The sequence below is a fragment of the Glandiceps talaboti genome, chromosome 11 (genome assembly GCF_964340395.1).
Source record: "Glandiceps talaboti chromosome 11, keGlaTala1.1, whole genome shotgun sequence".
Taxonomy (NCBI): domain Eukaryota; kingdom Metazoa; phylum Hemichordata; class Enteropneusta; family Spengelidae; genus Glandiceps; species Glandiceps talaboti.
The window spans coordinates 9,709,363-9,734,173 of NC_135559.1; the positions used below are offsets into that span (position 1 = coordinate 9,709,363).

The 24,811-nt window shown below is 36.2% G+C and overlaps 1 protein-coding gene across 2 annotated transcripts; it reads left to right on the plus strand.

The window, feature by feature from the left end:
- LOC144442562 (ATP-binding cassette sub-family C member 4-like) lies at positions 1 to 24,811 on the plus strand. Of its 2 annotated transcripts, XM_078131941.1 has the most exons (26): positions 1 to 187; positions 1,635 to 1,745; positions 2,382 to 2,499; positions 3,080 to 3,295; positions 3,810 to 3,899; positions 4,165 to 4,328; positions 4,628 to 4,753; positions 5,566 to 5,815; positions 7,491 to 7,607; positions 8,587 to 8,676; positions 9,043 to 9,234; positions 10,088 to 10,269; positions 10,591 to 10,687; positions 11,640 to 11,855; positions 12,359 to 12,499; positions 14,550 to 14,657; positions 15,161 to 15,374; positions 16,996 to 17,075; positions 17,665 to 17,815; positions 18,063 to 18,293; positions 19,703 to 19,803; positions 20,279 to 20,470; positions 21,112 to 21,267; positions 21,742 to 21,831; positions 22,226 to 22,398; positions 23,930 to 24,811. In XM_078131941.1, the coding sequence occupies exons 1-26, from the start codon at positions 114 to 116 to the stop codon at positions 24,276 to 24,278; spliced, it is 4,029 nt and encodes a 1,342-aa protein (XP_077988067.1). In that variant the 5' UTR covers positions 1 to 113; the 3' UTR covers positions 24,279 to 24,811. The 2 variants fall into 2 exon arrangements, with proteins under 2 accessions (XP_077988067.1, XP_077988068.1); XM_078131942.1 differs by lacking the exon at positions 22,226 to 22,398 and having other exon boundaries at positions 23,930 to 24,112.

The following is a 24,811-nucleotide window of genomic DNA, read 5'->3' on the forward strand; positions in this document are numbered from 1 at the left end:
GACTGGTAAGCGTTTCATATGACATCGTTGTTGACAGTTTTTGACAATACGTTTGATGAGCAGACCTTACACGATCGTGACCTGTCATAGTTGTTACCAGTAGTGTATATGATATGGAGGAATTCAAAACGGAATCACAGAAGAATCCTGGAGCAACAGCAAACCATTTATCATGGCTTGTATTTTGGTGAGTATAATTTCACCCTCTGGTGAATAACGACAACGGCATGTGTGTGCCCATGAACATTTGACCCATGGTGGAACTAAATTAAAAGGTCATTGGCAATAATTTTCGAACACTGCAAGCCTGGTTACAGCGTTTACGGTATATTCCGGTTAATCTCTCATACAGCACAGTGTAGTCTGCTTAAATGATTAAATCATATTCACATTGCTGTGTAATGTCTTCGACCAGGAAAGACATGACAACCGACAATACACAGTGATGCATGTTTGATCCGACACAGCAAACAGTGTGCAGTATTTTCCCGCCTTGTCTCTTGAGTTAAGGGAACGAGCAGAATGTATGTATGTATGTATGTATGTATGTATGTATGTATGTATGTATGTACGTACGTACGTACGTACGTACGTACGTATGTATGTATGTATGTATGTATGTATGTATGTATGTATGTATGTAATACTATGTATGTTTGTTCGCTCGCTTGTAACACGGTTCCTGGGCTCCCTGTGACGTTATCGATGGCATATGTTTCAAAATTTTAAATTTACACACTGACATATAAGTGTCACTTACTGAGATATCACTATGTAATTTATTTCTACCACGACTACTTTGACGTTTATTAACAGAGCATTCCTGGGAGGCCATGTTAACAGACAGACATGTCAATGAGTATATTCCAAAGGTTAACATGCAAATCATTATTTGGCTGACACACAATATTGATTATATGTCACGAAGGAACACACTTTAATTTGAGGCGATTACACTCAAATACTAAAATCATGGAATGCCATCCTACCACTACTACTGTATTTTTATATGTGCAATCATATTATAATATATGGTATCCCCCACTTCTGGAGATGTACAATTATATGGCACAATCGATCCCATGCATAATAAAAGATTTCCTTACAAATAGATGTGGTCTTTGCAAGGAAATCTCACATTGAATGGTTAGCGTGACCGGCTTGGAATCTGCGGGTTCCAGGTTCGAGCCCCATCGCTGCCGTTTGTTTCTGAGTGGCTAAAGTCCTTGGCCAAGATTTGAATAACGATTGTGCTTCAGTCAACCCAGCTGTATAGTTTGGGACCTGGTAGGATAGAGGTTGCACTGTGAATGCTACATCATCAGTAAATGTTTACCATAGTATCTGCCTAATTAGCGCCTGTTACTTTCTCATTCTCTGTCCAACGTGTTTTCTAGAAGCCATGAAACAGAAGTCCTATTACACCGACTACAATAGAGAAAGGACATTCAAAGAATACTTTGTACGTTATTTTATAGCTATTCATTTGACTGATTACCTACCCAATTACAGAACTATACGTGTGTGGGTGATAGTGTGTATATGGGTGTCTATCATGATGTTGAAATACCCAGCTTTATTACAAGTTTACAAGTTGAATTAATGCAAAGTTACTTTTCATCTATTCTGCATAGGTGGTTAAATCCTCTTTTCCGGTATGGCAACTCAAGGTCACTGGAAGTCGCAGATATGTATGAAACTTTACCTGAAGATTCAGCTGAAAAATTGTCAAATGGCCTTGAAAGGTATGTAGTAAGGTTTCAAAAGGGTATCAAAAAGACTTAGAGGACCTAATACAATAAGTATGCTTTGTAAGTAAAGCCTTCGGTAATTAATTTCATCAAAAGATATAAAGTGTCGTTTATTTTGGTATATTTGCCAATTGAGGGGTGTATCCCCATTGATAACAAACCTCATAATATTTGAATACAAATAATAATGTGTGTGGGAACAAATATCTTAACGTTTACAGAAAGCATTCAGTTTACACCTGGTTTATTATGGTCTCAGTTCGTGGTTGATGGATATTGACTCATGAATATTTGAGTTGATGGATATTGACAAGGAGGTTTAAAGTTGGGTAATTAGTGTTGCCCGAGCGCGACTTGCCGTATCAAAATTATCCATAGCAAGTTCACGTTTCGTACTCTGATTCGCTTATCCATTTTTACCCGAAAATGTAAGTAAAAAATAATATAATTATTTACAAACATGTAATTAATTCAGGGATTGGAAAGGGGGGGGGGGTAATATGTGTTGTCCAACTTGCCTTATCAAAATGATTTCTAGCAAGTTTACGTTCCATATTCACTAATTCATGTCTATCTGATAATGTATAACACAAAATATGTATGTACATATATGCCTTTAAATTTTCTTAGAGAATGGAAAAAGGAAGTGAATAAGAAGAAAAATGAAAATAAAGCGAGTCTAGCAAAGGCTATCATTCGTACATTTGGTGTGAAGTTTATGTTGCTTGGAATAACAGTGCTTTTAAAGGTAACAATGCATATCGAATGTAATATTTAAATTGTAGAAATAGAATCAACTTGACAGAACGACTTGATGAAAAATCTGCTCTAACCACCTTACAAAAAACCGTCGTGTACCGGTGTGTAGTATAGCCAAGATCCAGACTCACTGACGTTATCCCGACCATATAGATGTGTCCTATATTTGTGTCATTTTGCAACTCTTGTAATTGTCAACTTAAAGTCAGTAGTCCTATGTCGGTACCAAGTTGTACTCGGTGAAGTGCAATTTCAAAAATTAAATGTAATTTCCAATGTCACTGTAGTTCAGGGTGAAGTGCAGTGTCACAAATATTTAGAGTCTGGATCCAATCCCCGGTTCTCGTATTAGTGCTATCTTATTAGTTGAGTCACAATAGGATTTTTAAAAAATCTTGGCCAGTGTTTTCTGTAATCTTTCCTGGCAACTGTTTTAAGCGATTCCGAACTGTGACTTTAAAAATTCGTGTACATCATATGTTTGATAATTATATGAATATATGTACACTAAGCCTTTTCTTGTCATCATCACCCCTGAGTAACATTCATTTCCTTCATCGCATCTACAGGAAACATTGAAAATCATTTCAGCATTACTACTTGCACAACTAATTGACTGTTTGGCACCAGATTCTTCAAAGACACAGACCGATGCACTACTGTATGCAGCAGGTATTGCAGTGTGTAGCCTTTTCTTTGTTACGGTTGGTCATCCTGGCAGTTTCGCAATGGAACGTATTGGAATGCGTATGCGAATTTCATGCTGTTCATTGGTGTACAGGAAAGTAAGTTATTCACGATTATATTCTATATGCTAATATCTCCAAATTATCATATATAAGTGCCTTTGTTGCCTTTCTAGAATGTGACATCTGCCATTGACAAAGTCAATAATTGAGGAACCTAAAGTGGTTTGTCAGTGGAAAATGCATTGTTGAAGTAGTTGAAAGGTTTTTGAACATAAAACATTGGTATGACATCAGAAACAGAGGTGAGCCAACGCCAAAAAGTCAATGTTCGAGTTTCATATAATAAACAAGGTATGGATGTCTTTATTCTTTAAATGGTAAACTTAACAAGGTACACTATTGGGCATTGAGTCGTCGACTGTAGCCAATCAGGTTAATTGTTTCTGGACATGTTGTTAATATGTACTGCTTTAAATACTCTGACTTCAAGGGGAGATATAGACATTTATGATTTCGAAACTCATCGATTATTCAAGATAATGCTAGTAGTCATGAAATAATATTTCAAATAGGCAAATAGGCATGTATAAAAGTTTTAATTTTGTTACAGGCATTAAAAATGAGCCATATTGCAATGGGACAAACAACAACTGGACAAATAGTAAATCTACTCTCTAATGATGTTAACAAGTTTGATGAGGTGGGTTTTTATTTGCTTATAGACCATGGGAGAGTACATACACACATACATACATACATACATACATACATACATATGGAGGTATATTTGTAGGTATACAGACAGTAACACAGACAGACAGACAGACAGACAGACAGACAGACAGAACTAAAACAAATTTCACTGTCGAAAACAGATCACATGTTGCATACGTGTGTATGCTAAGTTAAAACATTTGTGTTCGTAATATATCTTCTGTATTGTAATATCTATGTTTGCTTCGCAGCTCCCCTTGTCATTCCACTACGTGTGGGTAGGACCTCTTGAATGTGTTGCTGTACTTGTGACACTGTGGCGACAGATTGGTCCATACTGCCTTGCTGGCTTTGTAGGGCTTTTCATTTTGTTACCATTCCAGATTATCATGGGCAAAGTATATTCAAAACTTAGGTGAGGAACAATATCGTTAAAACAGTACACATTACTGACCCGATACAAAAGATTGGTCCAATGAAATAAACTGTCTCTGTCCCTACTCAGATTTGTAAGATTCGTTGTTGACATAAACCTTTTCTCTTAACCAAGAGTGAGGTTAAGTACGAGTCCTTTATTTCCCAAGACAAAGCATCGACATAAGACAATTGCCAATTGAGAAGTCTACTTGCCTCTATGAATTCTTCTCTCCGTTATAATGATTACATTCCTGTTAAATATTACGTCAATTGCAACTTTACGACTTGTCTTTGTAGACAGAAGACAGCTGTACAGACAGACCAGAGAGTTAGAATTATGAATGAAATTATATCAGGAATGAGGGTTATTAAAATGTACACCTGGGAAAAGCCTTTTGGTGACCTAATACGAAGAGTTCGAAGGTGAGTTTTTATCAGCTGCTGTTATATTGAATCAAAATGATCATCATATAGTTAGTTTGCATGGCCATGTGTAGACATTAGTGTGCTGTATTCATCCGGCACGGAGTGAAGTTTACAAAAGACTTGCTCTGCTCTGTGTACATGTGTTATAAGAATCTAGATTTTATTTACCGAATAGTCAGTTACACAGGGAGAAAGTAAAATCTCACAGAATACAGCAAGACTCACGCACAATAGCAAAGGAGACTTGGTTCGTTTTTCTCGCAACTGAACTCAAACTCCAAATCTAACAATTCACTCAAAAATGCAACTTTTTAAAACTCGCAAGGATTTCTACCTCTTCTCAAGGTTTATTGGAATGCTACTCAATGGATAGCATTTGCCACGTAATTATTCCATATAATTGGATCCAGATATAAAGTTATGTAAATCTTTTATCATAATTAATATAAAAGTGCTGTCAATTTGGTATGTTTATCCAAACCTAGCCCCTAGGCCACAAGACGAATGTGATTCAAATTGACAAACATCCCGTTTATGGACTGGATACGAAGAATTAACTAAATTGACTCTATAAATATGTTGTGAACGTCCACCAGTGTGTAATATGCGATTCAAATTCCTATGTCACTGAGCATGATATTCACTCTCCATCACAGTTTTCTATACGTGATATAAGACGGTATACCATTATGTCTCGTCTGAGTATTTGATTGAAGTGTCCATCAACAGCTCTGAAATGTTGGATCAGAAAAGTAACGATACTAATATTCAAAAGTCAATCATGTCGTTTGGATATTTTGTCTTCACAGGAAAGAATGCAAGTACGTTGATAAATCTGGGAAGTATTTAGCAATTAACTTGGGTGGTACCGAATGCATGCAATTGGTCATCATGCTATTTATTTGTATGGCTATTTCAATGAGTGGAGGCGTTCTCTCACCGAAAATAGTTTTCCCAGTGTATATACTTATATACCATGCAAGGGTTGCAACTACCATATTAATGACAATTGGAGTACGGGACTTGGTGCAAGCACTGGTTTCTACTGCAAGAATTCAGGTTTGTTCTATCATTCTATTTTGAATGTGGGAATTAATACACCTACTACTGTTTCCTAGGCTTGGCATGAATTTAGATAGGTCAAGGTTTTTTGGGAAGACTATAGAGCTTTCTTTGCTATGGTAAACTGTTCATTATATTATATCATGCTACTATGTGCCATTCTGATTGGATAATAACTGTGGTAAAATCCCATTTTACCATGGCTGGCAGTGGTAAAATGGGCCCCTAAACTAGCATATGAATAGTACATACAAGCTGAATGTGGAAACCAAAGGGGGGGGGGGGGGGCGTTTGACTATTAGGAAAATATGGGGTTTAAAACAAATAAATAAGTAGACTGTGTAACGTCGCGTCTCTGATTTACTGTCTCGAGCTTTCTCCGATTCAACTGATTCAACGCCGAGACATCTATTTTTAGCAGTGTACAAGATTGTATTGTTCTTATGTAAATATCCAATCAAAATTGTTACTTTCTTTGACCTCTTGCCCCGTTTTCTTTGTTGCTAGTTTTCAACGCGTTTTCGTTATGCATTATATGATGTAAATAAAGTAATTTATCAATGCAATGCAATGCAATGCAGTGTATGGTTTGTGTTCATGCAGTGTGTGTGTGTGTGGGCGACATGAACGTATCCACTCATCAAAATATGCGCGTTCCTGGCGATCTATTACCGACGATCTTTTTCTGCGTACATGCGAATTCGCCTTTTCAGGCATATAAATAACCACAGAATCACATTTAGAAGAAATAGACACATATTTTGATATAATATAATAACAATAACCCCCGCCGAAGGCGGGTATACGCTCGAATTTGGTACAATTCGCTCCATATACCACTCGCCATTCGGCTCGTGCTATATGTCGCGAATTGTACCAAAATCTCGTGTATACCCGCCTTCGGCGGGGGTTATTGCTTAAATATATCATTGAAGGCTATGTCCATTTTCAGCACTATTATAATATTATTTGCTATGCTAGAAATCATAGTTCAATATTAAAGGATCACCGAGTAAAATGTAAAGGGTCAGGGTCACTCAAAGGGCTACCTAACGGTAAACCCTTACTCACTGCATGACTAGCAAAAAATGTTCGTAGATAAACTATCCTAACACAATGTACCTATTTACCTAACAAAATGGGTACACAATCTCAGATTTCCTTGAAAGGCAAAGGACCTTTCTCCTCACAAAGTGAACATTGACCGAATATGGAAACGTCAAATTGTAACTCTCATAGTCGAAGAATATCCACGGCAATACCTTTTCTTACTGGTTATGTATTTTGTCCAACTCCTAACATTATAGAAACAATCCGTGTGAACCCTTAGGCCCTTGTATATATTCTTTCAAACACAAACACAAACATAACCTGTTCTCCTTCAAAGGTATCATCAATTTTCACTCAAAACATTATTTAATTGCCAGGTTTTGGTATTCCCCACAACATCTGTGGAATGTCACTGGTGTATTGTGAGCTGTTAAGAAATTAACTTCCTGAAACTGTAATTAAAAAATAAGATTATTTCAAAAAAGAAAACTTTGAAGTGAATAATGAAAGGTATATTCATATGTGGACTGTTGACAAAATTTGTAATAGCTTAAAAACACATCTCGCTCTAGTCTGTGCATTATTTTATATCAACAAGATATTTACTCCATCCTTATTGCAGAAATTCCTTTTACTTGATGAGTTGGATAAGTCAACTATTGGAAAGGATATCAGTTTACGACCCAAAGCTAGTGATTGTGAAGTGAGTGCTCGTGACGTCATAGGAAGTTGGGACACAGTGAGTAATCAGTGATATCATATCAAGTTTGTGTCAATTGCCGAAATAATTTGAAAATATGGAACAGCGTTTTATTGGGTAAATTTAACACTGAGACAGACATAAGTAGAGGCACCTTTTAACCTCTCGAGAATGCTTTTAGATAAAACGCAAAGGAAAAAGTATTGTCTAATACATGCAGTGTTCAACACCACAAACTACATACAAAAAATGAAACCTGTTCTTGCATTAAGGCAATACGACATATTGAATTTATGGGACTGTAATGCATTATTTTGTGTAATTTAACCTTATTAACTATTAATAAACTTGATATTTAAAAAAAAAAGTTTTTTTAACAAATATTTATAACACTATGTTCATCATGGAAGCACTGTGATTCATACACAAGTTCTCTTCTTCCACTTTTGATTGAGAAACAGACATGTTTCGAACAAATCACCTGTCCTCTAACTGGATCTGACGGAATGATCCAAATTTGCTGGAGGTGTTGAGTAACCAGCGGTGTGAAAGTCAATCGATATATGTAAATTCAGGTGTGAAAGTATTTGTCAGTTATGTACATCTAATTGTCCACCTTCTGTGATAGTGTCACTGCAGGTTGGTGGCATGTCATATTTTCCTACATTAGCATTAAATGTGGTTACTCAACACCTCAAGCAAATTTGGACCATTCTGTCATATCAAGTTAGACACTGAATAGAAGAAGGACAAGTGATTTGTTCGAAACATGTTTGTTTCTCAATCAAAAATGGAAGACGATAAATCGTGTATGGATTTATATTTATATTTTTCATCATTCGAAAAGTTTAATATTTAAATTCATTGATAGTCCCATAACATATGAACTGTTTCCAAAACGGATCTTTGTGTGCTGTGAAATAACTGTCTGATATATTACTCATACAAGGGTTGGATTGAAAATTGGTTTATATGCGATAAATGTAAAGTGAGAAAATCATCTAAATTTCTTTACCAGACTCAAGTTAGTCCGACTTTGAAAGATATCACCTTTGAAGTAAAACCTGGACAACTGATGGCTGTCATTGGTCCAGTCGGCTCAGGAAAGGTATGGTTATCCCTTGATGATGTTTAATGATTTAAGTTTCAGATAATTTTATGGATAATCCTCGGTCTTCATTTTCAAAGATATGTGAGATGCATTCCTTAGACAACCCTTGACAGTTCTCACAGTTTACCTTGCAGACCCTATGTAGAAAACAATGGATTACATTTTCTAATTATACAGAGTGCTGGTATTGTTCAGGGTAGCTGTTTTGAGTAGTGGAAATCGTATTGTGTTACCATTGCAATTTTAATCATCATGCAACATACACACAGTTTATGTTATGAACTGTTAATTTTTGCATTGAGACCACATTGTCGAAAATGTGTTATTCGCTTTAGAGTACAAATACTATTTATATCTTTACAGTCATCCCTTCTCATGACTTTACTTGGAGAAATGCCTGTTACAAATGGCAAAGTACAGGTCAAGGGTAAAGTAGCATATGCATCCCAGCAGTCTTGGGTATTCTCGGCATCTTTCAGACAAAATATATTGTTTGGTATGGACTATGATAAGAAGAAATATGACAAGGTTATCGAGATATGTGCGCTTAAAAGGGTAAGTATTTCAATGTCGCTTATATACGGTCTTGACACTTATTGTACAGAATTATTCAATATTCCAATACGGGTTTGCAGGAATCTTTGATTTACATGTCTTTTTCTTTATTGATATTTGAAGATTGTTATTAATATCATATACATATTGCCTGGCTATTAGTAGACATTTATTTACGAGGGCAGTTAGGTAGCAACGTTTTCCTGTGGCAGAAAGCCAAGGGAAATAGTCGCTACGTAACAGCATAAGGAGCAATATGGACTACTAGTGTCAAAATAAGACCAGGCAATATGTATTTTATAACACACCTTAATGTCAGACATATGTTCTTTCTACACTCAAAGTAAATCCCCGATAACTTGATGTCCGTGATACCCTAATATTGCCCTAGGGAAAACACGAACAGTGCCCAAATTGCAATGTTTAGGTCACTATATTGGCCACTAGCATAGGGTACGATCTAATCCAAACACCGAAGGCTATTTGAACACGATGTGCTATAGAATGTAATTTACAATGATGATAAATCTCACCATCTTACATGAGATGGGTATGAAAATAACTTGTAGGGTTAGAAAAATGCTAACAATCAAAATTACACCAATCACTTCCCAAAGTCTACAGTTGTGCTACAATGTCATTGGCGCTATTTTGTCGATGAAGACTGGCCAATATCTTGAATACACATTTTACATAGAGGAACAAAGCAAAAAAAAAATGTAATGAAAACATATATAATTACAAAAGCGACATGTATATTGTGATGACTATTCACTTTGAAGTGACCTTATGTGGCAAAACTATTAACAGAATTATATTATGCCATTAATCGTCCATTTCCATCTGCTATCAGGATATCCAACTTTTACCAGACGGAGACTTCACCATGGTTGGAGAACGAGGTGTGACCTTAAGTGGAGGTCAAAGAGCAAGGGTCAATCTAGCTAGAGCAGTATATTCAGATGCTGATGTATATCTATTGGATGATCCACTCAGTGCTGTAGACGCTGCTGTAGGAAGACACCTTTTTAACAAGTAAGACAATTCTAGACTAATAAAATCCAACCTTTTGCTAGGAGATAGAGCTGGTAAAATGGAAATATAGGACTGTTAAGGAATAAATTGCTAGGGCTTTATTTGCCAGTCCCCAAACAGTGTGTGCTGTCATTAAAGGGTAATGTTGTAACAAGGTCTTAAAACTATCTATACTCACAATAGTGGCAATATCTAACATTCTTGGTGTACACGAAAAGTCAGCCATATAGAACCTTTTGACTCTCAGTTTCATATTAGGTCACTTATCCAGCAAAACCTTGAATACTAAAAACTCATCAACAATAATTCTTTGACTTACAGGTGTATACTTGGTCACCTGTCCAGTAAATGTTGTATACTAATAACTCATCAACTCCAGTATCTGAGAGCAGTGGGTGATATTCTTATACTGAAACAGGTAAAATACTCAATGGTCAAATATGCATCAATTAAAAGTAGTTGATAAATGTGAGAAGGAAGAAAGTCTTGGATGCAGAATGAATGGTATGTACCCTATTAATAGACTCAGTGGCTAGTTTTCTGATAATTGTACAGGAATACCAGATCCAAAATAGTTTAATGCAATCTTGTGAATGCATGCAGTGTGTACAACCACAATGCAGTGACATCACAAGGTTGAGAATGTGTTATGTAATATATATATATAGACGCCAATTTGCTAGTTCCGTATTTGTATGATGAAGGTCAACACACCTCAGATTATTAATTATTATTTGCAATAATTCGCAAGTTCAGCCACTGAGGGTAATTGTTCCAAATTCCATACATTCCTTTGATACATGGGACTTAACACTTATTCTTCATTCGGCGAATAGAGTTGGTGTGAAAACACAATTTTAGGTTTATGGTTCCGTTAAAGACTCTGCTAGATCATACACTTTAAGGCATATGTGAACGGCTCTGTTGGTTTATCAGTTAAGGCTCCGTGGAATCTTAGTATTATCCTCGGTGAAAAGCTAATATTGAATGTGATTCTATATCGGATTAATCTGGACTAATCTGGACTTTCAATGATTGTTGAACATAAGAATAGTTTCTAGAAGTTTATATTTGATTTCATTAATATCAATTTTAGGGATTTCTCGTTTGATATCCTATTGGATTATGTACATTATGGCTTTGAGAGCAATTTGGCAACGGATGGGGGATTCTAATGTATAGAGAGTAACCTGCTCTAGGACATTAGATCATAAAGGGGACGCGTAAAAATGTAAATATGTAACTAATAGAAAGAAAATATTGCAGAGGACAGTAGACATTCAAAGGCTGCAGCAATAATTACTACAATATTGCGTCTTATAACAACTCAATTCCGTTAACAATTCAATTTTTCATGATGTTAATTTCAGGGGAAGATGGTGGGGCATGGGTCGTATGATAAATTGTCAGCAAGTGGCGTCGATTTTGCATCTTTACTGAAAAGAGATGGAGATGAAAGCCCCCAGAAGAAACTACGCGCTTCAAACGATTCTTCCACAAATTCTATTGAGAGAAGCAATTCGGAAGTTAGTTTTTTAGGCATAAGCGCTTCTATGCATTCTGTAGCATCAATTGATTCAGAGTGGGTAAGTTGTACATTGTAATCACTATCCGTCCCTTAATACCAATGTAGTAGTTAAAAATACGACATTCCCAACCTACAGTGACGTTATTACATAACTTGGGCAGCTAGATGTATACAGCTGACAAGTTCTTTCACACCTGAATTTAAATGTTGGACCTTTTGTCACCTCCAGTCTGTTCGACACCTCCGTCAAAATTTGGATCATTCTCTAAGATTCAGTTGAGACACACTGATTGCAGGAGGATGTGATTTGTTCGACACTTGCCCGTTTCCCAACTGAACATGGGAGAAGAGAATCTGTGTGATTATTTATGCTTAAAGTACATACTTTTAGAGGCACACTTCATAATTCTTACGGCTTTATACGTGTGTTCTTACTTCATACGTAAATCCATTTAGATTTTGTATAGGAAATGCTCCTTCATCAATAAATATTTCTATCAATCAAAATATAGCTCATTATGTAGGTTTGTATTGTAATGTGTTATTCTGATTATCTTATAGCCAGGGGAGGATGTTACTAAGCAACAAGAAGAAGATAGATCAGTTGGTTATGTAGAATGGAATGTCTACAAATCCTACTTCAAGGCTGGTTGTGGTTTATGTGGTTTTATAATGCTTGTAGCCGTCTATCTTGTCACACAGGTTAGTCATATTAACATTTGAATATTCTGATAGAAACCGACTACTGGATATGTATTTTAAAATGTGGAGTTTAAAGAGGTGCTTGTCTTCGTTAGCGAACAGCAAGCTGTTGCAGTAATCGAGATGTGATGTTACAAAATCGTGCACGAGTCTTACAGTGTTTGTGCGATCTAAAATATTTCTAATTCGGCCAATTCTATGGAGAACAAATGACGCAGCTCGACATATTTTCGAAACGTGCGTACTCATATCTGCAGGATGATTCAAATAAGCATCAAGATCGCGGATGAAATTAGACCTGCTAACATCAGGTCTATAACTGATTAAACTGTGGTCCGATGGCAGCAAGTCCTCGAGCTGAAATTCCATAGCGCATGGTTCATGTATACGGGTAATTACTAAATCCAGTGTATGCCCCCGTTCATGAGTAGAGCCCTGTACATGCTGTTTCAGGACGAGGCTTTCTATCAAGTCCATGAATTTCCGAGCGTCATTGCTGGTTTTGTCCTCTACATGGAAGTTGAAGTCACCTAATAAAATCAAACGGCCTGGTGAAATCACAATGCTCTCCATGAACGTCGTAAACTCGGTCAAAAAGATCGTCACGTTCAAGCCATTTTTCCGAGATGGCGGTGGACGGTAGACTACGACGAGATGAACAAGATCACGCGGAAGAGTGATGTAAACATCCAAGTGTTCGAAGGATCGGAAGGTAGTGGAGGAAGTGTCTGATTTGACGTTGAGGTGTTTACTTGTGATGGCTGCTACACCACCCCTTTCCTAATTGACCTGGGATTCTGATGTACTTTATATCCAGAGAGGGCTGAGCGAATTCGAGTGACAGCACTATTATATGAATTGGCTATCCAAGTTTCAGTCACTGCAGATACATCAGTCTGACTTTCGAGGATATGTCCGCACACAGTAGCAATTTTGTTATTGATAGACCTGGCATTCCACAATCCCATAGAAAGATTTTTACACTGATCATAAGATGACGATCTAATAATGTTGGTCAAGTTATCCGTATTTACCTGGCGATGATCATAAGATGATGGTTTTGGACGATATCCTATGATGGATTTAACGGAGTCAATCCTATCAGGAATTATCAAGTTATCTTTATTGATACCAGCAGTTGTCACAAGATTGTCAATTCTCTTACGAAGCTGGTAATTGGCAGGTCATTGATGGTTGAACAGATCCAGATGATATGGCGTAAGAATAGTTTTGATAGGATGTTGCTTAAATCTGCCAGCTGTGCAAGAGTTGTGCATATGTTAAGTTCTTTCAGTCTGTTCCATGTGTTACCATTCACTCTTAGTAATGAAGTATTGTTGACAACATACTTTCCAATGTTCATCAAGGTGGCAGCACTGTATGCTAATGAAGGCATGACTCAAGCAATGGTGACCTGGCAGAAAAGAGGTAATGACAACACGAAAACTCCAAGACAGCTAGACGGCGACAGCGATAACGAACTTCTTAGATGATGTATACTGGTCACCAAACATTCACGAGTAGGTGGCTGCTAAGCAGAACCAACAACTAGCATTAAAACACATCAAAATCCAAAGAACACGGGAGCAATAAAAATGTCGAGTGCAGCATCAGCGCATCTCATTATCTATCACATGTTCTTGTAGTGTCGTGTAGTGTAGTGTAGTGTAGTGTAGTGTTGTAGTGTTCTCTGCTACTTTCACGAGAGTGAAACTGTTGCAGAAAACACTGCAAGCGCGAGTGGAAATACCCGAGTACCCACACTGGAACTCATGCGGCATGGGGTTGTTATTATTACATATGTTATCTGAAACAACAATTATCTGTACAAATTACATTGTACGATCATGCGCTTCATGTTCAGTGAATGATCTTGTTCTTATTTGCATAACATTTGCATATGGGGATGCATTTTTTTGGGATTGCTCTGCACTACACATACCTTTAGACGTATACGCGCGCACTGGTGCATGTAATCTCTGGTATATACGTACTTATTCCCAGTCTAATGATTCATATATTTATACTGGTTTCTCTTTTCTACCTACAGGGAATGTTAATAATGTCAGACCTTTGGTTATCTATATGGGCCACCAATGAGGAAAGAAACCACACAGCTCTGTCAGCTTTAGTTTTGTTTTCTAATAGTACTAACCAGGTAAATGTACATCATTGAACACCACAATCTTTGATCTAGCATATCATTTTGACATCTAAACGCTAAACGGATTGAGACAAACGGATGAAGGCTTCACTATTTGGAAAAAAACCCCGTGATATTGTACCATACTTTGTAATTTTCATACCTTAATTAATAATCACAAGACCATGGCAGTCATGGCCAAATGAAAACAAGATTTTTTTAAAGAACTTCAGTGATTTTAAGATGTGACCAGCCACACCACCTTTGGGTCAGTCAGTTCATGTACGGCAATAACGTCCTCATTGCACTCTTCCACAAGCCTTGGGTAAGTGACTGCTGCTAGAATGATTTTGGTTTTAAAGCCGTTTAGTGAAAGTACTCGCACTAATCAGGGACAACATTGGAGTAGACAAGTGTACACTGTTGTTGCTGTCTTACGAATTTCACGTCAACAGAACACGAGAAAATATTTTTGAGATCTGATTTTCTCATGCTTTCTTATTTCATCTTCGTCTTAGACGATTTATTCAGAAGATGTGGACTTGCTAGATTTCGATACAAAAACGAATATCTTGATATATACTGCCATGGTCGTTGGTGTATTTACTTTTGGGCTTGCCAGGGCCATATATACGTTCAGAGTGTGTGTTACTGCGTCAAAAAACTTACACAACAGAATGTTTGCGGCAATAATCCGAACTACTATATACTTTTTTGACACCAATCCAGTCGGTAAGTTACTTTTTGCATTGTTGCTCGATGATTTCATGTCTGTATTATTGAAAGGAATACTAATTTTGTTTTTGAGCCTTCGTCAGAATTATGTTATAATGCAGTAAAATACCAACACTTGTTTTTATTAAATGTATATTCATTAAATGCATATTCATGATTATTCATCTACAGGTAAAGAGTCTAAGTGTGCATAAGTTTTTCTGATGAGGCCCATAGTTGAGTTGCTTTCTTAATTGTTGATGAGATATGGCTTGCAAATGGAAGATCCCCGTCTATTGAATTTGAATTGAATTTGAATTTGAATTGAATTGAATTTGAATTTGAATTAATGGGTAAGAACAAGCTATGCTTGATAAACCCCATGTCTATTACTCAGGTAACTGTCCAAGTTCGATTTAAATAAGTTGGTGGTTGAGGATGTCACAACGTAGTCCGGTAAATGGTTCCATTGAGTGACAACGCGTTGACTGAAGAAGTTCTGTCTCCCTTGTAATCTGTTCTTTGCTTTATACAGTTTAAGTGAATGTCCTCTGAGATGTGTAGTAGTAGATAACTGGAAAAATTGACTGTAGTCCACATTTTCTTTCCCAGTAAGCAGTTTGTAGCATTCAATTGTTTCTATTGAAACTCATATATTTTTTTCTCTGTAATTGTTTTTAGCACTTCATTTGTATTGCCCATGGTATAATCTCTTGCTAAACTCTGTGATTTACCAATGTGCATAACACTGTATTTGTCTGGATGAAACATTAATGAAGAGTAGTTTGTCTATTCTTACATAATTTGTTGATGTCTGCTTGCAAGTTGTCGCAGTCCTCTTCTTTTGATATATACTTGAATGTTTCAGTGTCACCCTCAAACAAAAATACATCAGAGTTATTGGCAGCATCTTGTAGACTGTTAATGTAGATAATGAACAAGATGGGTCCCAATATACTGGGGAATACCACTGATACGTCATTCAAAATTGATGACTCACCATTAACTATCACTGTGTTTTCTGTATAGTAGAAATACTCTCATTGCGTCTGGCACGGGATAGTATCCTAACACGTTCAAAAGCCTACCATGGGGTACTTTGCCAAACGCTTTCATGAAGTAGCAGAACACAACATCTACACTGCCTTTATTGTCCAGAGTTTCTGTCCATGTATCAAGAACCTTGATTAACTGTAGACACTGTTGACCTGCCACTGATGAAGCCAAATTGTTTATTACAGTAACTAAAAAGATGGTTTGTTCTGATGATAGTTTCCATTATCTTGCAAACAGTGCTGGCGAGGCTGACTAGTTTGTACTTCCGTGCTAATTTCTTGCTTTACCTTTTGAATATTGCTGTAATTCATTGGTATCATATCATTATTTATTGTCGTATTGAACAATATTGTTAATGGTTTTCATATTATCTCACGAAGTTCATAGAGTACTCGGGGGGGGGGGGGGTATTTGGAATAGGAACTGCTAGAATAGTAGGAGTGAAACGGTAGTCTCAATTTGATTTTTCGTGGCAATCGAGCGAAGCAGTGAAATTACAAAATGACTCTCAAAAACCAAATATTTATGACATTAATATCGTTATCTCGTGAAGTTGTGCTCTCCTTGATCATTTTCTTGACAGGTCGAATTTTAAACAGGTTCTCTAGAGATATAGGATACATGGATGAAGTTCTGCCGTTGTCATTATTCTACTTCGTTCAGGTATGACATCATCACTCAAAATTATTTGACAAACTTTTGAGAATAAAACAGTCCTTGTGAATTTTGTAACTATCACATTCTTTGGAGTAGTACGTGTATAGTAAATTGGAAGAACAAAAGAACAAAATATGTTTCAGTTTATTATTGCTTTACATCACTATCAGATGTTATGCAGCATGGATATGTACAGAAAGGTTTGACGAATCAACAGAGACTAGTAATAAATAATTATAGACATATTTCAGGTCATTTGAATATATGGTAAAACAACGCGCGAAATTTGATATACTATGATTAATCAATAAGCTTTATATATAAACGTCTATTGAATGCAAGTTGAGACAAAACGCATGGTATGGCATGTCATATGATCACATGTTGTGAATCAATAAAAACTGATCAGGTGGTCATTTACCATTGTTGATTAATAAACCATATTTTGTTTTGTCCTATGTCATTATCGATGTTAACAGTTAATAAACAATAAGTCTCAATCACAGTAATAGTCATAATGAACGTCGGGTGACCTAATCTCGTCATTGGATAGTATGATTCAATCTGAATGTCGTTTTCTTTTTTATCATTTCAGATTGGATTTCAAATTCCATGTCTAGTCATTGTAGCCAGTGTCATAAACCCATGGCTGTTTATACCAACCGTGCCACTGGTAATACTATTTATGTATCTCAGGAAATATTATCTTGCAACATCAAGAGACATAAAAAGGTTGGAGGGAGTCGGTAAGTTGATATATCCTTCATGGCTTTAGAATAACAAGTGACTTGTGTTGGTTAATGCCGAATTCATATAATTGATGTGGCTCTTATGCATTAATATACGTACTATATTTCAGAGTTCAAAGGTAACAGTGAGTTTTTTGTGTCGACTGTAAATTTCTCCTTTCCCTACTTTGATGCACTATTACAAAACACTGTGTAGTTTATTAGCAAATTGTAAATTTCTACCATTACTTTCCTTTCATTGTAGCACGTAGTCCAGTCTTTTCCCATCTATCAGCATCTCTACAAGGACTATGTACCATACGTGCTTTTAACGCAGAAACTGTATTTGTACAAGAATTTGATTCTCACCAAGATCTGCACACTGAAGGATGGTTTCTGTTTTTGGCGTGTAGTCGATGGTTTTCCATGCGTATTGATTTTCTGTGTGCTTGCTTTACGACAGCAGTAGCCTTCTCTTGTGTTTTGGCGGAGGACAGTAAGTTCAACACTTCATATTCATATTCATATTCATATTCATATTCAATATTTTTATACATACTCATATTGACTTTGGATATTGGTAAAAAGTCATCTCGTCAAAAATCAGAAATTTCAAGTTTGGCACTTATAGTTCCTCTGTAGGTCTGACAGATCATATGCATTACTTTAGGGATAATTACTAGTTTTATTCTTTATCGATTATCCTACTATTGTGTTGTGTTGTGTCGTGTCGTGTCGTGTCGTGTTGTGTCGTGTCATGTTGTGTCGTGTCATGTCATGTGTGTCGTGTTGTCTTGTGCTGTGTCGTGTCCTGTTCTATAGAATTAACCCCCTGCTCTGGGTCCTGTTCTATAGAATTAACCAATAACCCCCTGCTCTAGGGATGGTATATTCCTTGGTTTTATCAGTTCATGATACACAGAAATGTTTATAATTAATTAGCAAATGTTCACGATTTATGTGCCTTTGTATCTGTACATGTACTTTTCAATATGTAAATTATACATAATTTGCATCCCTACTACCAAATGATATTTATATATAATCTGGGATCCCATGAAATCAGTGTTGTTAGTCAATGTGCTCCGAGTATGATTCCACGGACTTAATTTGTAGTCCGCTGAATCTTGTACGAGGAGCATTATGACGTAAAACTAACAATTATTTCATGGTATTATATATTTATCACGATTTTACAATACTACTGCATCATTTCATCGCACTAGATTCTTCATCGCTATTAAAAAATGGCGCCCTAGGGCTATGCAAATTACGTAATCGCGTGACCTGTCGAGAGGTCAAACTTACCTACATGTACACGGTAGACTGTGCATGCTGTGGTTTCTCAACCAAAATTATCGGTTGTATTAAACCTTGCGATATACATGCAATATCAAATTTAGTTTAAAACGTAAGTAGAATTTGTCTGAATACGACTTTTGTTCCGTAATTTTAATCATATTTGCTGAAGATGTGTAAGCTCTGAGCTCTGATCTCGACGGTAAATCGGAAGTAAGCTTGCCGGCTGCTACATCGATACAGTAATCTACATGATTTTTACATACAATAAAAATTATCAAATAAAAATAAAAGTACCTCATCAAACTCATGCCACCCAAGGATATATGTAACGTAATGTGTGCACTTACGTTTAGAAAGCACATAATTATTACGATAACTTGATCTTAACATAGGACTGGCAGGAACACTCGAACAGTAGGGAGAAAAAATAGTTTGGTAGAACAAGGGTGATATGGGTTTTTGATCTGCCATGTTTGACGTCACGCAGATGAAGATTTGCACGGGTTTATGTGATAAGATATGATATGATATAATATATGATATGACATATATGATATGACATTATGATATGATATGATATAGTATTATGATGTATTCTAATAGGAATAAATTGGGGATTAGTTGGTTTGTCATTAACTTACTCTCTAAAGTTGCTGGGACTGGTTCAGTGGTGGACACTACAAAGTGCTGAAGTTGAAAATCAGGTACAGTAACTAAACCAAGCTAAACAATTGTTATCACACCCAATACAGGAGAAATTGTATTGATAGAACTGGTGGTTATTATTGGCTAAAAGGTACATAGTACTAGTATTAGAAATGTTATATTACATGGCTTTGCTGACTGAGGTTGTACAGCAGAAGGACCCGAATGTAGGGGAGCCTGTTACAACTGATACATACATACATACATACATACATACGTACATACATACATACATACATACATACATACATATATACATACATACATACACACATACACACACATACATACATACATACATACATACATACATACATACATACATACATACATACATACATACATACATACATACAAACAAACATTCAAACATGTACACACATATGGTCATGTACGCATACATGCTTAAAGTGACAACCCCTTATGAATTTATATTTTTGCTTATGGTGGTTTTACTCTCCCTACTTCACACAGATGACATCTGTTGAAAGAGTATTATCTTACAGTAACATTCCTCCAGAAGCTCCATTAGAAACAGATACCAAACCAGACTCATGTTGGCCAAAGCAAGGTGTAATTACCATGGAGGGTGCACACTTTAAATATTCTGAAGACATGCAATATGTACTTGAAGATATATATCTGCATATCACATCACAAGAAAAGGTGCAGACATATACCTTCTCTTTATGGAGGATGTGCATCTTAGGTTCAGAGAACTTGTAAAATTTCCTAAGAAAACTGAGAGACATTGAATAGTCCTAGTAAACTGTTAGTGATCGCCTCAGTATAACATACCATAACATTTTATCAAACGGTCTCCCCTCTTCCTACACTCATTACTAGTCAGCAAGAACCCTACTCTCTCCCTTCCCCTACTTCTACTTCCAGGTAATGCTACAACATATTTTATTCTGTGAATTTGTGTTTCACTACATTTTTCTGATGTTATGGGCATTAATTTAGTGCAAAAGAAGATTTAACAAGGACAAAAATCGATGAGGTACATTCTTTTGATAATGATCTATTCTTATACCACACCATAAAACGTATAGTTCCCAACTATTGTATATATAAGTCACTATGTTTCAAACATTTTTCCTGTAGGGTAGAAATTGTCTTCCACCAGAGCACTTGTTAGCCGTCACATGCGTAATTCATACCTGTATTCATGTAATTTACTTCAGTAAAAACATGTTTACTGAAATCTTCTACTAATTTACAAATTAACCTATTTTCAGAGTAGCCAAATATTTCATGTATATTGCAATTCATATGTGCTCTAGTTAACTTGAAGTTCCTTTTAGGTTGGCATTGTAGGAAGAACAGGTGCGGGTAAAAGTTCCCTCGTTTCTATGTTATTTCGTATGTCTGAACCTCAAGGTGTTATAATGATTGATGACGTGGACATCTGTGAAATTGGTTTACATGATTTAAGATGTAATATATCAATAATTCCACAGGTATGTACAAGTAGAATACACTGCAGCTGTATGCTACATCATTGCCCAGGATGTCTATCTTGAGACATTTTTCTGCAGTATGTTTTCTATGGATCTCTTGCTAACACCTAACACTGCTAAAGAGTGTATGTATACCCAAAAGATTATCTAAGGTGGCATTTGAAAGCCTTGAGTATTGAACCTGTTGGTTATTTAATACAATCGATCAATGTTTGTGTTCAGTCTTTTCAGCCACGCAGGGAATTTTATACAATCGTCAGTGTTAGCTAAAGGATAGATGCACTAAATCATTTTTCCGAATGCGTCTGTTGTAGAAAAAGCAACGGGGATGTATATGTAACGAATATGGCGTGACAAAATATTTCTTATGCATTATTTTCTTGTTATCACATGCTCACGTAAGACCAGAATATCAAAAAACCGTCAAATATTTTAAATAAAATAAAGATGTGTGTTTTACTTAATTTCACCAAGGATCCTGTTATGTTCACTGGAACTCTTCGTAAAAACTTGGATCCATTTACTGAGTATCAAGACACTGACATCTGGAAGTCTTTAGAACAGGTAAGTTGCACTTTGGAGAATAACGGGATCAAGAATAATTTCAAACAAATATAGCTCAATTTAATAGTATCTTTAAAAGATATGTAGCGGTTAAGATCCATAAGCTAGACGGTAGTATTTTTTGTGTGAAATGTATTAGAAATATCGACAATGTTTATAACAATTGAATGTATTTGAAATGTCGTCAGTTTATTACAAATATTGGCAGGTAATTAGAAATGTTGGAAATTTTATTACGAATGTCGGTTTACAAAACCCATTCTAAGGGCAAATCCTTTGTCAAACATTTGTCACAACGATTCCTCCAAACTATTTTGTAACTATAATAAAATATTAGTAAGCCAATCATTGAAAAAATGTTTGAAAAAATGTTTATACATTTTTCTGTCACCAGGTGCAATTAAGCAGTACAATAGATGAATTACCTGGAGGACTTGAAACAGAGATTGTTGAGTCAGGAACAAATCTGAGTGTTGGTCAGAGACAGTTAGTGTGTCTAGCCAGAGCTATTCTACGAAATAATAAAATACTTATCATAGATGAAGCTACAGCTAATGTAGATCCAAGGCGAGTCTCTAAATCCTCTTCATTGAAAAACTTTCTATATACCTAAGGCATACACAAGTTTTTCCAATTTAGCAAGTGTGATCAAAGCACAGTGATAACATTGCCAAAAATGTGAGAACAGCTACTGTAAGTTGCAAAATAAACAATGTAATGAATTACCAAGAAATATAACATGGAGTTAAAGAGTGTCTGTGTGTGTGTCCAATGCCATGTAAAAGATAAGGTATGGCAAAAAATTGCTACTTCTGACATGTTATCTGTACTATGGAGATATCTACCATAGCTTCATAGACATAAAAATAGGGCCAATGGCGTTGTAGCACACAAAATGTTTATCCACATGCTGATCCATGTTAGGTATAGGAGTTCATTTGCTGAATGTTTATCCAGTTACCTATCCAGCCATGTTGTTAGCTTTACCATACATACAATCATTGTGATGTTGCCATAGGAGTGGGCTTGTTGCTAGAATATTCGCATACATTTGTGAATGCTTTTTTGCTTGGCCATGAATCCCAGTTGATATTGTTGCAAAATTCACCATCGTTTGGCTGTTGCTATGGGCATGGTCTTGTTGCTCAGGACATTTCCATACATTTTGTGAATATTTACTCACTTGCCAACCAGATGCTGTTATTTTAGCAAAATATACTGGCATTTGGTTGTTGCTAAGGGCGTGGTCATAGTTGCTAGGACATTATGTCAACATTCTTATACAACATCTGTAGAATAACATAGCTAGTAACAACTCACCAACTTTCAGCCTCACTGACCAAGTACTTTGAGAGACATGTTTTTGCATTTTACACCTAATTTGCACATCACTGATGAGATCATTATATGCTTAATAGTTCGTCACATACACATCCTAAAAGTATCCCCATTAAATTCCAGCCCAATCTGCTCAGTAGTTTTGGCATTAAAGATTTTCGTCCAAAAGGACATATTCTTAGACCTAATTTGCATATTATCGATGGGATCAACATGTTATGAACAAATCTTAAACTACATATACTACTAAGAATGTTCCCACAAAATTCCAGACCAAGCTGCCCCAATAGGTTTAGAGGTTAAGTTTTATTGACCAAAGATGACCCAAACCACACACCTGTGATGTGATCTTTTTGGTTTGAACAATTTCCCAACTAGACACCAAAGGTGACATCCCCGCCAAATATAACAACAATCGACCTATCAGTTTTTGAGTTTTAGTTGTGCACAGACAGACAGACAGTCAGACAGATACTGCGCCATGCCATAAACACTACTGAACCTTAACAGTTCTGTTGTGCTAACAATCAGGCCAAACTCGTACCCAATCCAGGTGGTTGAGTACATTTCACAATGCGTTTTGAAATTACCCTGCAAATGTTATCCTTAAAACATTGTACGACCTTAAAACGGGAACCTTAAACATTGTTCGAGCCTAAAATCATGTCATATGTAAAGTAATTACCCAGATAGGAATGATGTACATACTCAAATATGATTCTCCTTTCTTACCTTGATCTATATTCTTATTTTCTTAAAGGACAGATACACTGATTCAGAAGACGATACGTAGCCAATTCCAGCATTGTACAGTACTAACCATTGCCCATCGTCTTAATACTGTCATGGACTCAGATAGAATACTGGTATTAGACGAGGGACGTGTTGTGGAATTTGATGAACCTCACCTACTACTACAGAACCCAGATGGTTATTTATATAAATTTGTACAACAGATGGGTGAAAGGGATGCAAATAATCTTCACAGTGTTGCCTTTGATACTTATCAAAAGTGTCATTCAGATGGTAAAATCTGTATTTCAGATGCTCAGCGATCATATTTACAAGCTAAAGATATGGACGAGTTGTTGCTAGAATCAACTGTTTAGAAAGTTTGTAGAAAAATATCTTTGTTGAGAAAACAGAGTATTTCATGAATAAAATGAATAGTTGTAACCTTGCAACTTATTACCAATTTGACAAGATTATTATCTGAAGGAAATAAGCTTTTAGAAGTCATGAATAGCAATGTTTGCTAAGACCCATCATATTGTGAGTGAAAAGAGGTGAAATTAGACTTTCTTGGCGAGTGGCGACCCCCTGTAAAATGAATGACAATAGGTCAATCCAAGCAAAAATATCGAGGTAAAATAACAATGAACGATTAGCCGACATCTTAGTCGGATTTTAATCAGATTGAAAGTGTCCCAAACTACAGCATGCATCAGGTGACTCGTCTAACGGCTAAAAATAGAACACATGTAAGAACTGGAGGAATTCACACGATCAAGTTCTAGTTCACAATGCTACACAATAAACTCTATAAATAATGTGATAGAAGCAGAGAGTTGTACGTTGTGTAATGTAGAATGGATAAGAAGCCATTCTACGGCAAATCTTGAGAGAAATACAAATAACAGAC

What these genes read in the sequence shown, in the direction of transcription:
- LOC144442562 (XM_078131941.1), top strand. Translation starts at nt 114, where the DNA reads ATGGAGGAATTCAAAACGGAATCACAGAAGAATCCTGGAGCAACAGCA. An exon ending in TTGTCAAATGGCCTTGAAAG is followed by an intron (nt 1,746 to 2,381) that starts GTATGTAGTAAG and finishes AAATTTTCTTAG; the next exon opens with AGAATGGAAAAAGGAAGTGA. An exon ending in ACAGCTAATGTAGATCCAAG is followed by an intron (nt 22,399 to 23,929) that starts GCGAGTCTCTAA and finishes ATTTTCTTAAAG; the next exon opens with GACAGATACACTGATTCAGA.